Raw genomic sequence first — 15653 nt, forward strand, 5'->3', positions numbered from 1 at the left:
TAATCACACGTACTTCAGAAATAAAGCTGATGATACAAAGACATTGATTAACTCACAGGAAGACACTGACATACATGTAACATCAGACGACTTTAAGAAGGTCGTATATGAGGCGCATGGAATGCAGACTGGTGTGTTTTGTTTACCGACCTCACCTGTACAAGCTCGGAGTCGCAATGAGTTTTGTTGTCGAGCGAGTTACGCTCTGTCAAATAAATCATTTCACAAATAGTGGTTTGTAAAATATCAAAATCCCTATAAAACGAAGTGCATGTGCGTGCACGTGATAACGGCATACCATGCGATAGCCTATGATAACATATGTACCTGATATATAAATATACCATGCATAAGCGGCCTATGGAATGATGTCCAACGTGTACATGATTGAGAGAAATATTATTCCGTAAAAGAACTGTAAATTGACAATTTGATATAGTAATTTAATTTATTTCCGTCGTTTTTGGTATAGTAAAGAAAATAGCTGTCATTGTATAAATTCTATCCCTCTGCAAAAGTTCCGATTTTTTTCAAGGTAGACAACTCTCATCGCAATCAAAATTATGGTAAAATGTAAAATGTTTGGTTCAAATTTTCACTCTTTTTGTATGAAACTATGTGGGTTTTTTCGGTATTTTTCATAAAAAAAAACCAGTTTATCAGAATCCTTATATTTTCATAAAATCATCTCTACATAATGACATGACCATTATGTGAAACTTTCATTGAATTCTGCTGGTTACTTGCGAAAGGGTGGAGCCTCCTTAATACAGATGAAATGAAGGAAGATTTTGAGATGTTCCCTGAATTTACTACTCTCAGTGTCCCTCTCTGACTCCGTGCTAGGTCTGCCTCAAAATGAGAAATGTCTATTAAACTGTTGAATACTGTTTATGCAGCGAGTGTTTAATGTTATCTATCATGTGACTGTGAAGTATTGTGTATACAACAAACTTTCTATCACATGCTATGTATTTATGAACCTTTAACTTAGTATCAATTCAGTGACGATTTTATTTTATTAATTCAATGACCTTTTTTTTATATTCAGTGAACCGTCTAGGAGAGATCCGTGACGACCATGACCCTAACTGTACTTACGAGGGAGACAACAATGTGATCCTGCAGCAGACCAGTAACTACCTATTAGGACTGCTGGAATCAAACATCAGAAGAGGTATCACAGTCCTCTGATACTGTAGTTAAAGCTTTACTTAGGACAATACTTACAAATTTTATAATGTATGTCAATTTGTTTTTATTGAAATTACTGCACAGATGATGATTAACAATGTGTGAAGAGTGGTCATTGGTCTGTATTTCTGATATTGGTTGATTTATTTACACTTATTTCCTATAGAGTATTCCTACATATCTACCAAATCATCCAAGATCAGCTGGGAAGTCATAATTCTGAAATTGACATAAATTTTACGCGAATTGACTTAAAGAAATTTTACTTGATTTCTGCTTGTTACACAATCACGTATACACCTAGGGTAATAAACTATTGTTCATTGAATGTGTTAAGAGTGTGCAGGTTAATTTCTGTATGGTTACCTTTTACAGGTGAGGCGATCAATACCCCACTCAAAAGTGTCAACTTCCTCTCTGATCTTGACGGGCTGCTCCAAACAACCTTTGAGGCTCGCACAGTGGAAGATTGCTTCAACCCCGAAGGTAGCTTTATGTTTTATGTAGAGATCAGAAAGGTTAATGAAGATATCTGTGAGAGCATAACATGTAAATTACTATCTCACTTGTATTGTTCATAAGAGCATAACTTATACAGTCCTTTCCCTGTGACAGTGTCCCTGAAATTGTAACTTACACTTTTGGTTCCTTGTGACAGTATCCTTGCGAGCCTACAAATGGCTAGTTGGTCGTCTGTTGGTGGACAGTGCTGAACGCCTTAAGGAGCAGGGCCAGGCTGGTAAAGACGCCTTCTCTGCAAGGAATGATAGTCAGGCCTACTATTGTCGCTCTCTGGCTCTTGCCTACATAGAGGTCAGTATTGTACACCAAAAATGTCTTCATAAACAGAGTTGTTGCTATAGAAAAGTGAATGATTGTTCAAAGAGTTTAATTATCTCTTGTTATACTGGTTCAATGAACTTAAGATGTGTTTGACTATGTGATGGTAATTCACTGTGTTGAATTCAATTTTACAATTATCAATTTTTATATGACAGCACACTGTCCTGGACAGGTTCCATCAGCTGGAGATGGAAGGCAGGAATGGTGACACACCTCCAGAACTCAAACCAGTCCTCAATAAGATGTGTGCTTTGTTTGGACTATGGAGGCTAGAGAAACACCTGTCAACACTGTATCAAGGTAGAATACTCAGTGTATCCTATATAAACTAATCCCTGTTTAACCATGAACTTTTCTACGTGTTCTTTGCAGTGAAGAGTTAGTAACTGCGACAACACATTGTTTGTAAAATGATACATGTATCGATAAGCTGTAAGCTCAAGATCACTAAAATTAAACAAATTGAATTGAAATTTAAACTGTAATGCTTCTTTGAAAATATCTATACAATCTGAAAGTGATGTTATGTTTTATACAACTATGAGAGTAAATGTGATATCATATCTTGAAAAAGTTAATTAGACTGACTATTTGTGAATTAACATCATAATCAATATTTACACACTACCATAGAGGTATTTTTGGAAACTCATTCCACTCCATTTCCAACACTAGGGGGATACATCAAGGGAAGCAACCCTCCAAAGCTGATCCAGGAAGCTATACTCAAACTTTGCTATGCTCTCAAGGGCGAGGCCGTTTCATTGGTTGATGCTATTGCTCCAACAGACTTTGTGTTGAACTCTCCCATTGGTCTGTCAGATGGACAGGTAGGCTATCACTTTTGTTTTTAAGAAGAATTGTATTTCTAGATTGGTATATACTTGTATCTACTCCAGATTTCATGTGGTTTATGTCATTTTTAGCGACATTCTCATGCCTGTTTTAAATCAACACATTATCTTAGTCGTAGTCTGTGGCACCTGATTAGGGGGGATTAAATCTGAGGTAAAGGGGTTTAGCTACAGATAGGGGGTACCGAGCATGACAGGGCTAGAAAAGGTCAGTTGCTAAATGATATGTAGAAAATTAATGTATCTATGGGGCAACTTCCCATTGAAAAGAAGTATTTCACCATTGTTTTTGTTATCTTGTATCAGCAGTGGGAAAGTATATAAGGATAGAGGCATGGATCTTATTAACTTCTTACACTTCTACTTTATAGAGGCTATTCCAGAAATGTATGTATGCAGTGGAGAGGGTAAAAGGACAGGGAGCTCCAGGCATTTCTAGAATTGCCCTACTTTTGACTTTTATTTCATATTGTATATATTTTCATTCTCAATTTCAGATTTACAAGAACCTATATGGAGCAATGATCCAAGGACCCAATGCTTTGGAGCGTCCTGCTTGGTGGAAAGACTTTGTTGATAACAAACCTGTGGTCGGCTCCAAGTCAAAATTATAAAATACAGACAGAAGTTACACAGGCTATGTTTGTGTATTGTGATAAATCAGAATGAGCTATTTCTTGTGGAAGACATTTGAACAAATAACTGTTTAAGAGAACAGTGGATGTTATTTAATGCAAAACATTGCGAGATACTCTTGTTTGTTTAACCTAAATCGTGACCGATTACACCTGATACTGTGACTTGTTATACACGACCAGAGTGTATGGTACGTATTATCTATCACGACCAGAGTGTATGATACTGTAAAACTTATCAGATAACTACCCTTTTATCAGTGTGTAACATGTACACTGATTACATTGTGTTATTAATGTGTTTATGAACACCTAGCTGAGCTGTGATTAACCATAGGTTCCCATTGTTCCAGTTGTGACGTAATAACCAGGATAACTTCACGACATCATAGACTTCCAATTTCATAATGATGTCACTAAGTAGAGTAACTCGGGTTGATAATTTAGATTTTTGTTAGCCAGGGAAAATGTTGTTTTCACTTTGCAACAGATCTTGGCTATGTGATATCAACTTTTTCACACAGATAATGAAGTACATGGGCTCTATAACGGTACATGAAAATAACTTACTCTGTTATAAGAACAATTCACATTAAGTTCACAGTAAATGAATTTTACTCTGCATTGTATAGTACATAATAATATTTTACAAGTGCTTCATTTAAAATTTTTACTTTACTTTTTCAAATTTTTTAATCAGCAACATTATGGAAAATATTTGTATGTAACTAATACGAGTTCTTACCGGCATGAACATTGAAAAAAGACCATCAATATATGTATTTACATTCTGACTGATTTACAGTGATTCAAATGCAAGGTTTCCCTAATATCTGCTGAATGAAAAGTCTGTATTATCAGTGCAAACATTATTTTTCCAGCAATGTACAGTGATCTCAATCTGTTTGAGTCGGGAACATCCTGATGACATAGACCCAATGTCATTCAATTGCTGTATGAACACAATTTCTTCAAGTAGTGGTTTGCAGTGCAGATTTAAATGTCTGTCTGTAAAAGATTACATCAATGTGTCGAACACCTGCAGACTAAGTCACGTGAATATTTATCATTGCAAAATTCAATCACTGAAATTGAAAACATCAATTAATCACCATTCATGTTTTCATTATTTATTTATGATATGGGTATTAAGTCTTATTTATATCTTTTTTTTATTAATTTGAATTAATTTCATTCCTTTTAAATGAATATATGTTTATTTTTATATATATCGGGGAAAGTGTAATGCACATGTAATAAACGAGTAAAATTCCAGGTACATTTGGTATCATTCGTTTAAAGGTATCAAGTTAAGTCCACAACCTATCTGCAAAAGTGTATCAGATAAAGTTGTTCTGTACAAAGGATAAATACAGGGTTTCCCCTACCTACACAAGTAACCTACCAGCACGTAGTACTGTTTCATCTGTTTGTGTATTTTATTACAAAAAGGTTATGCATTTGCATAACATTTACACACACATAGGTACATATATATTGCCCCATCAAAATACTGAATGCAGAATATACGTAGAGTAACAAGAAAACGTCCATGTTAACCATGTTTGTGGTGCTAGCTCAAATACAAGTAGTCTGGTTGCATTCCATTTGTCATCCACTTTTCTTTGACAGAAATGATGACACCAATCAAGCGGATATTTTTTTGTCAGAAAATTTTATAACTGACACCATTTTAAATTTAAATCATGTTACAGATTGTTACAGCTTGTGACTTGAATAAAATTTTGAATTAAAGGCCAAATGGCCTTTATCACTAAAATAGTTTTATTTTTATTTTGAACAAATTTGACCTCTGTGACCAACATCATTCATTCCATGGGCCAATATGTATTTTACCACTGAAAGTATCCCAGTGTACAGTATCTTGATTCTGTCTCTCATGGTTCGTTATGAGGAAAAAATTGGAAAGTTTTTAACACATGTATCCATGTGACCTCAATTGTGAGTCAAGGTCATTTGGAACAAAATTGATAGCCATTCATCCCACAAGTTACAGGCCAAATATTGTTATAGTCATCATGGTTCTGGAGTCTTTGGAGGATATAATACATTTTAACCAAGTGACTTTAACAGTGAGTTGAGCCCATTTAAATCAACAAAGTTAATAGATAGTAACTGGAAAAACTCCAGGATGATTGTCATGAAATTGAGTGCTTCAAAGTACTATGGTGGCAGAGTACAGTAGAAATGGCTTGACCCTAAAAATAAAGGGCATCTCTCGGATAAACATGGATAGCGGATTCATCCTGCACAACACACCTACATATATATATATATTTATAAACTACATGTTTAATAGGTGTTTTTTAGAAGAACATTTTCTTTTTCAAAAAGCAATTTCCCCAGATTTGGGACTTCTGAAAACCATGGTTACCATATCAAAAAACACCAAAATATGCAAAAAATCATGATTTTTAACCCAGAATTTGACCCCCGCAAGTAGAATTGTTTTTCTTAAAACCTGTCTGAAATTAAATATCGCCTACTCGGTAACAGAAATACTCACGTTTTAGCATAGGTCATTCCGGTGGATTTTTCACAATATTTACACATGTGCTGAGTACAAAAATAGACTACCTGAAAAGCTAGCTTTTGTTGTGTAGACACAGATTCGTAAATGCCCAAAATTGTAGTCTCAAACCAAATTCGACTTTTCTTTTTTTTAAATTATGAAGCCCACATAGTCCACTTCATCATGTATATGCCAATTTTAGTGCTGATTTTTTTTTTAAATTTTGATACATGTTATATTACAGGGGTTATTCATTGTATAAAAATATCACCCATGGCCACCGTACGCTACTGTACTCTGCTACCTTATACATCCCTTTTTTTCCCCAAAAATTCAATCAAAACCTTTTAAATGTCTGGAAAATGACACAATGAACAAAAAGATGTATCCGTTTCCTTTCTCACTTTAAAAGTGACCGAGTAATATGAATTCTCCTGCTAGGTGATTTTTTACCAATTCTGCTCTCAAACTACCAACAAAGGGAGGTAATCTGAAAAATTAAAACTTGAATAACTTTGTAGTTTTCAGGAATAATTTTTTTTTTGGGGTAAAATATGATGCTTTAAGATCATGTGCATGTGAAAAACAAAACAGAACAGTGATACAAGGATGTTTCTGTCTTGTGTGATGACGTCATAGTTACTGTGATGTCATCATAACTATGACGTCATCAATGGGCATATGTGACATCATCAAGGCTCACTGATATCAAAATGAATACCAGGAAACCCATCACAACAACAAACTAGAAACAGACACACTTCCCGTAACCGATGAACAGCACAAAACTGTCAGATATTCTGAAACATCAGACAAATGACACCATAGCAACCGTTGTTTACTTTCCTCGCCTAGAATTGACAGTGACCCCAGACATTGGTCATTTTACATATTTCACTAGAAAAAAAAGTTTTCTTCAGCTGTAATTATGGAAATAAAATTTATTGACATTATTGACTTTGTTAATTTAATCTGTAAGCTGAATCAAGTGGAAAAAAACATATAAAATAGTGTAATTAGAATGAAAACAGATATTTTACCCATTTTCAATAAATACAACTTTATGTGTTAGTTACCATGGATACCGGGTGCTGAACTAAGTGAAACAGACTGAAATCTGGTCTGAATGCATCAGGAGATAGCCTGTTAATTATTTGTTGTTTGGTATCAACTTTACCAATTACACAATTGACACATATGTGATGAAGTGTGAAGTGCCTGTGAAAAGGGCGAGTTAACCCCTCTTTATACATTCACAGGTAATAGGCTAGTGACCTATATATTGACCTTTATATGTAACTTTTTAAACGTTTTGAGTAGTTTTAAGCAATAATGAATGAAAGTGAAGCTGAATAAAGCATAAAAAGGCTTTTTTTCAGAAAAAATCAATGTCTGTGTGTATAAGGTGGCAGAGTACAGTAGAAATGGCTTGACCCTAAAAATAAAGGGCATCTCTCGGATAAACATGGATAGCGGATTCATCCTGCACAACACACCTACATATATATATATATTTATAAACTACATGTTTAATAGGTGTTTTTTAGAAGAACATTTTTTTTTTCAAAAAGTAATTTCCCCAGATTTGGGACTTCTGAAAACCATGGTTACCACATCAAAAAACACCAAAATATGCAAAAAATCATGATTTTTAACCCAGAATTTGACCCCCGCAAGTAGAATTGTTTTTCTTAAAACCTGTCTGAAATTAAATATCGCCTACTCGGTAACAGAAATACTCACGTTTTAGCATAGGTCATTCCGGTGGATTTTTCACAATATTTACACATGTGCTGAGTACAAAAATAGACTACCTGAAAAGCTAGCTTTTGTTGTGTAGACACAGATTCGTAAATGCCCAAAATTGTAGTCTCAAACCAAATTCGACTTTTCTTTTTTTTAAATTATGAAGCCCACATAGTCCACTTCATCATGTATATGCCAATTTTAGTGCTGATTTTTTTTTTAAATTTTGATACATGTTATATTACAGGGGTTATTCATTGTATAAAAATATCACCCATGGCCACCGTACGCTACTGTACTCTGCTACCTATATATGTTTGAAATCTGAAGCACATTTGATTGCACTATTGTCTCCGCTTGACCAGATATTATTACTCTAGGGCATCAAATTTTAAAAGGCTCCAGAATCACAAAATTTCGATCTTTTAGGAACATTCTGCCTAAAATGTGAATTGAAAAGGCAAAATATTGAGGATTTTTTGAATAAATTACATCTAACTTCAAAAAGTGGATGAATTGCAGATCTCTAACTCTAGATTATACAAGGAAATATGATATTTAAGATAAGAATGATCCAAGTTTAAACTTATTACTTGAGTTACTTCCCTTTAATGCAAGCACTCTTATTTGGCTATTACTGTCGGACACTTTTATTTACCACTGATGTTAAACACTCGCTGATATTTTGCCTGTAGCTGTATATTAGTCCACTTTTAAGATTACAAGTGTGGGATTTATACCAGGTGAGTGAGTCGGGCCCATTGGGCCTCTTGATTCTAATTGAAGTCCTAAAATGTATGCTTCTCTATTGAGAAATTATGTATAAAAGCTAAAATCATGTCAGAAAAAAACAGTGATCCTTAGGAAGAATTGTGATATTTAGGCCTGACCAATTGATGAGTCCATAGGATTTCTTCCACACGTGATTCTTACCTATTTGGTAATACAGTGCAGCGGTTAAAGTTGGTGTTTAAAAAACTAGAAATTCTCAATAGAATATATATATTCAGTATTTATTTCAATAACTTAGAGAAAGCATTCTACATTACATCATCGGCATATTGTCTTTCCACAATAATCCACTTAAATTCAAATTACAAAATGGCATCATATGCAGACAATTCACCAAATAAATATGTTTTTTGCTTAAACAAAGACTATGTCTTCAAATGACAAAAAAGAAAAGAAAGAAAATCTTAGTCCTGCTGAAGAATTGAAAGTATATATGTAATAATCAAACAATTAAATCACTAAAACTAATTAACAACCGATTGCAACTAGACAGTTTAAAACATGCGCACACACCTTTATAGACTTCACATCCAAATCTTGTGTACTTTCACAATTAACAATAAGAGAAAAATAAAAGGAAAATTGCTAGTCGACATAAAAGTGCCATTGCGCTTCTAACTTGAACACATACACATATATCATGATGGTAGTATTGGTTAGTTCAAATATTGTTCTGTGGTCAGACTTGCTGGCATTTTAAAATTGGTCATGGGGAGAAACTGCATGTCAAAATGTAAGAATGTCAAAAAAGTTAATAATTATATGACAATTACCCCATATTTGACAAAACAACTGCATTGAATCAATTCAATTTGGAAAAAAAATAACTATGAAAATTGCTTTTTTCAAAAGTTAACAATGAGAATGGAAAATTGAGAGCCTCCTTTCCACAATAAGTTGACTTGGCACGAGTATAACAGCACTTAAATGAGGAAATCAGTGAAGTGTTCAGAGTATTTTCTTGCAAGCGATTCAAACAAAATCAAAGCCAGTCCAATACTTCGAAACCAGAAATATGACCCAATAATTAATGGCCATATTGCATTTGGACATTACTCTAATATATTACTGTGTAGTTTTGTGACCATTTCCTACAAAGATTGTATATTTAAATTATGTAAGTCTGCAGGGCACACCGATATCTAATATTTCACACACTCAGCAACACCTATGATACGAAGACGCGAAACATTCACAAACAAGTTAAACAACTAAACAAAGATATCCCTGAATACTACCTATTCCTTGTGCAAGAACTAACATTCTATTTAAAATGTACGTAGTTACATAAATCATTACTGTAATTGCAAGAACTTTTGCTTTTTTATTTCTATTTCAATTACAGAAAATAATCTTGAAGACTTGATGTATATATGGAGCAAAATAATTCAAAAAACGATATACAACCCCTCTTATCATTGATAAAATATATTGTATGAAGTGATTAAAACAATCCGTGTTTGAATTAATCCTTAGATTTAAAATTACTGTTGCAATATCTCATTTGTGAGGGTTATTATGTGTTGTTGTCTTTGACTCAGATTATTCTATAATTTTACAATATTACAAATATTACAGATCTCATGATCTCATAGTTTCTGAACACTATACAGATATATTTTAACCGACATTCAAAACTGTACCCAGAACATAAAAAAAAAAAAGGAACCAAAACTTATCAAAAACAATTAAAGGTAATTTGAAGCCTGCTCAAAAACAACCACTGAACAAACACATTGATAAAAATGAAATGTTCAGTCTGGTTCTGTAAAAATGTGTAATTGGTTTGTGTTGGCTAACTGTACCTGTAAACCACCTTTTGAGTATTTAAATATCTGTAACATACGGAGGATCAACAGCCTCACCATTTCCTCTATCATAGATAACAGACATTAAATCTATTTTCTCATACCATGTAGATCTGTCACGGCTGTAGCCATGAGTGATTCCTCCTTCAGCCCCTACTACACTTACACTTGTGATGTCATAATCAAGATTTACATCTCATCATCAGATGTTGACATACTTTAGCTACTAAGTAAATGACGTAAATATTTTTTGTCAAGATAGTTATATAATGTTTTAGAGTCTTGGGCTGAACATTTAAGAATATCACCTCTTGGGTTGAGATTTTTCTGTCTTACCCCCAAAACGAGGAGACAGTCTGGATAATAATAATAATGGAAACATAAATCATGCGACCAATGGTGTGGGTCAAAACCATTATTTATAACACAAGTACAATAAACAAGTTATCCAAGCAGGACCTCATGGCTCAGCTCATGATAAAATGTATCTAAAAGTAAATCTATCTAAAACCTAGATCTGTAACAAATATGCTGTGTACATATACAACATGTACTAATAATACACTGGTACCTCACATATACAGGAAGCACCTGCCTATTGTATCTCAAGTATAGGTTACTAACCTTACCATATACCATAAAGTATAGGTTACTAACCTTACCATATACCATCAAGTATAGGTTACTAACCTTACCATATACCAGTCAACTTTATAATGTACACAATATGCTCTTCTGACTCTTCCACAAATAAAACTATAATCTGTGAATAGAAATCTACATAATAATATTATATACATATCTTTTGATACAATATTTAACAAAACTTCAATGAGCTTTCGATGAAAATGATTTTCTTATTCTCTTGGGTATGGCTATAGCAATGATTATGTACAATGAATGAGTTTGAACACTTATTAATCTACAGTATTCTCAACAATATACCAGTACCTTTGTCAACAAGTCATTTTGCAAAATACTTCTAACCAGATTCAACAAAACTACAGAATTCATTTACCTTTAAATAATATCTCTGTTTTACAATGATGAGCTTCCGTTTTAAATAATCAGGTTTTATCTATTTAGATATATATTTTCACTTTTCAACTTATTTAAAAATAATGAAGTTAAGGGAATAAAGGACTCCACATCATTTGAGGATAGTTGCTACCTTATATACTAGACATGTGATTTGCATTGTTAAGAGCTGCGTTCCTGAATTTTTTTATTTACGCATTTTTTCATCAGTTAATACAATTAACTGTATGCAGTCTTGTTTACACTTTAAATGTGTCATCACCAACATAAATCTGAACAAACATTCATAAAATGTACCTCAAAGAACTCTTGTGTGTAACTCTTTTGGACTAAATTTTTTGTAAAATGCAGTAATGTAGCATACATCTTTAAATTCATTTGACTATTAACCCTTTATCAGTTGGCATTACATATTCCTGAACTAGCATTTACCATTACAAGTGAAGTTGATGTCAACAAGTGGGTAAAAGCAATCAGACCACTTTAATTGGGTAGGGTTATATGGTGATATTAACATGCAAGGGTGAATATTTATAAAGCTAGTTAGGTAAACACTGACTGGGAAAAATAGTGTTATTGTCATAACCTGTACTTAACTCTTTCATCCCTGCAGACACATTTGACCTCTTCCAATTCAAAGGCTGGAATAGTTCATTATGAAATTTCAGGGGTGAATGAGTTAAAGTCCTTTCAAAGTACATCAGGTTTTTCATTTTAAATACCAACAAGTGAATTCTGTGTTTAAACCAAACTGTTAATAAGTCATTGCATATATAAAGGCAAGATGATGAACAGTATAACATCTAGGTTACATGTAACTACTTTGTACTGTAACAGTCAGGTAGGACTGATGTACTATATAACAAGTGGTGACCTGTGCCATGTTCAAAAATAAATACTCTACCTCTTCCTGTTCAGAAGTATTCCAGAGAGGATGTATATATCTAGCTATCTGGGAAGGACTCTATCAAACTATTAACAGTGATAAGTTATATATACATGTATATACATAAAACAAATGTAAAGTTGATCATCAACATTGCACAGGGAGGAAAGAAAACTTTTGAGATTTATTATAAAGTATATGAAAGCTTGCCATTTTTTCAAAATATATTACAAAAATCAAAATGGATTGCAATGAGCAAGTAAATAAGTGTGATTAAAAATAATATATATAGCATACATATTTATTGTTGACAAATCTGATAATAAAATGATAGCAAATGGGACAGAAATTATTCTTGCTGTCTAATTAGATTTGGAATATCAAAGGCACCAAATAGTATATTGCTTGCAGTTGATCTTTCACTTGAATTGTGGTAGAGTAATCAAGTTGAATTAGATAGGTTTATACCTTACCTATCAAATTTAAACTAGTCCTGATCATACACTTAAATTCTGGTAGACCTATCGAGCTGTATTTGATATTGTCCGTCCGATTCAACCACTTTGGTGGGTCCTAAAGGGTGTCGGGTTAGACGGAACAGCAACCTATTACTCATGTAAATTCTTGTCTAGAACAGACAACATTGGAGTAAGAAAGTCTATACAACCTACTTTATCAATGAAAAAACGTAGGTTATGAAATTCTGATCATATTACTGCAAGTGTCTAATAAATAAAAGTGAAATGAGTTAATATTATCATATTTAAATGAGACTACAGTTGAAAAAAAACCTGATCAAACAATGGGAAGTATTTAAGTGAACATTAATGATTTATGTGAACATTTATGAACAAGATGGTTCATTTGTCAGACATATGTGTTTGGTTATAAACGTTACAACAGCTTTTTCTTAAATATATACTTTCTGTAAGATTACATTCAATACAAAATGATATAAATGGGCACTTGTAAGTTTGAGTATAATGCTAATTTTGGACATAATATGATCATAATGTTAGATGCTCAGAAATGAAATTATTAATATTGAAAATGACCTCTTTTTTTACCCAAAATTAATGAGGAAGCAATTTATTGAAATTTAAAGTTATAACAATAGATGATGTGGAAAAAACATCATTATAAAACATTTAACTACCTATACCCTTGTTAACACATGTATAACACAAACAGGCCTGTATCAGTGCAACACGACTTTTATTGTAGGTAACAGCTGGTAAATATATCTCTAAATTATACTGATATTTAATACAATTAGCTATGCTTAACCATGAGTATTAGTTTATGTGACATTAACCCTTTCACCCTACTCAACTTTGGTAGACTCTCCTATGCATTGATTTGGATGAGTCCATTATGGTCTACAGTGGTGAAAGGGTTAAAGATAGGTTTCTAAAACAGAAGATGAAATGTGTACATTTAATATTCAACTTTGTATTAACACAAAGCACAGTATTACATTTCCCTATACATGTTTATCACGGGACAAACAAACATAGGCACTCCTGTTGAGATTCTTTAACAACACAAGTTCACAACACAATAATAATGGCTAGTAATGTTAGCTTGTATTCATAAAACAGTTCTCATACTTAACTCAAGTAATGTGCTCAAACCCTAATTCTTGTAACTCACAGAGTTCATAAAACAGGATTAAAAATCAACCCCTTTAAACAAAAAATGTTACTCAGATTAAAGTTAAGACAAGGAACATACAGAATATTAAAAAAAAAATGAAAAGATAATTCCTTATTTAAATGAAAAATTGAGGTTAAGAGAATCTCAGTTGGGGCACAATAATGGTTTATGGGTAAGTGTCCAGTATAGTAACCAAATTAAAAGAAAATAATCTGAATAAAACTTTTTAACATTATTTTTCAGTTACTTACCTCAATTAAAAGGACACTCAATTTTTGGATTAGAATTAACTATTTGTGAACTGAAATTTTTCAAGTTTGCCAGACAGAATTTAATGAGTTGAAGTTGTTTTAGCTAATATTGGCATTATGAAGTATCTTTAACTATACTGGCAGAACAGAACAAGTGGTCTAATTTAATAAAACCTGTACGAAATGAATTAAATGATATTTTAATGCAAAATTTAATGAAAAGAATCTCTTTTAAAGTATGTTTTATTGCTTGGATTCATACTTAACAAAACTATTGAAGACTCTGTCTCAATACCATGGCATTTGCCAATTGTCAGACTATGCTTGGTAATGCTCTTAAATACGTTTTGTAGATAACTAAAATATCACATGGTCGTTTTCTACTCTACAGTGTTATTACGGTAATACAAATACATGGTATTTATAAGGTCATGCAGTGGGGATGGTGTCACCTCTACATAAGGGTACATAAAGGTATACTTTTCAGTTCGAATATATTGCTAGTACTACTTGTACCCCACGGTGATTTTACATCTGTTTTGAACGTTAATTTTAACACATGTATGTCACACAGATTACAACAACAGTAGAAATCAATTATATTTTGAAATATTCTCATTGAAACTGCCACTATCGAAAAATTCAATATATAGAATATATTTAGATCTTTCTGAAACTGTATCAGTTTTACTGACAAATTTCAAATATCTGGGACATCTATTCCTATGGTATTTATCAGTGTTATTGTATTAAGTAGGAGCACCTGTTCCTAAATCATGATTCCCAACTCAACAAATCAAAAGTCAAATTCAGTGTTTCACAATATTAGTGATCTAGTTAGTATTTAAATCTAAAACAAATCTAGTACATGTTTAAATTTGGAAATAAAATGTAACTCTAGTAGCTAGGAAGAAGTTGGATTTAAAGTATAAAATAGTGTTCTATGTAAATTCCAGCAGTACAAACAAAACTGGCCATTATAATTTTTCATTCATACAATACATTTCTAAAAAAAAGAAACATCACATTATTTGCAAAACACTTCTTTGTGGATTGCAAGATTTTCACCAAACAAATCAAACATGAAGCATTTGTGACAGGGTTACAAAAGTTAACATTTTAATAAATACATCTACCCTGGTATCAGTACAAACAATGCATACAGACGATGTGATATCAATGGTCACTCCACAGAACAATTCTATACCAAATTAAGAATTTTTATTCTTTGCCCCTAAAGATAAAAGCTCTTTGAATAACAAGGCCCAGGTCTAATGACTTTCCTAACAAATACACGGTATATATGTCTGCTTGAAACAGATTTTCTTTTTTATTCTCAATTGTTTTCCTTATATGCCGAAGTTACAAATGGCCTTTGTTCATATTTTCTTTTCCTCAATTTATAAAAAAATAACAA

At 32.7% G+C, this 15653-nt stretch overlaps 1 protein-coding gene across 1 annotated transcript in view; it reads left to right on the forward strand.

The window, feature by feature from the left end:
* Positions 1-4234, forward strand: part of LOC110465430 (peroxisomal acyl-coenzyme A oxidase 3-like) — a 12505-nt gene extending 8271 nt beyond the window's left edge. The window contains exons 8-13 of the mRNA XM_021521231.1: positions 1052-1177; positions 1570-1680; positions 1853-2007; positions 2193-2337; positions 2713-2867; positions 3389-4234. Coding sequence (XP_021376906.1) covers positions 1052-1177; positions 1570-1680; positions 1853-2007; positions 2193-2337; positions 2713-2867; positions 3389-3505 — 809 coding nt within the window. The 3' untranslated portion in view covers positions 3506-4234. The remainder of the gene's footprint in view (positions 1-1051; positions 1178-1569; positions 1681-1852; positions 2008-2192; positions 2338-2712; positions 2868-3388) is intronic.
* Positions 4235-15653: the final 11419 nt, after the last annotated feature.

This window comes from Mizuhopecten yessoensis, unplaced genomic scaffold (genome assembly GCF_002113885.1).
Source record: "Mizuhopecten yessoensis strain PY_sf001 unplaced genomic scaffold, ASM211388v2 scaffold11077, whole genome shotgun sequence".
Lineage (NCBI taxonomy): Eukaryota > Metazoa > Mollusca > Bivalvia > Pectinida > Pectinidae > Mizuhopecten > Mizuhopecten yessoensis.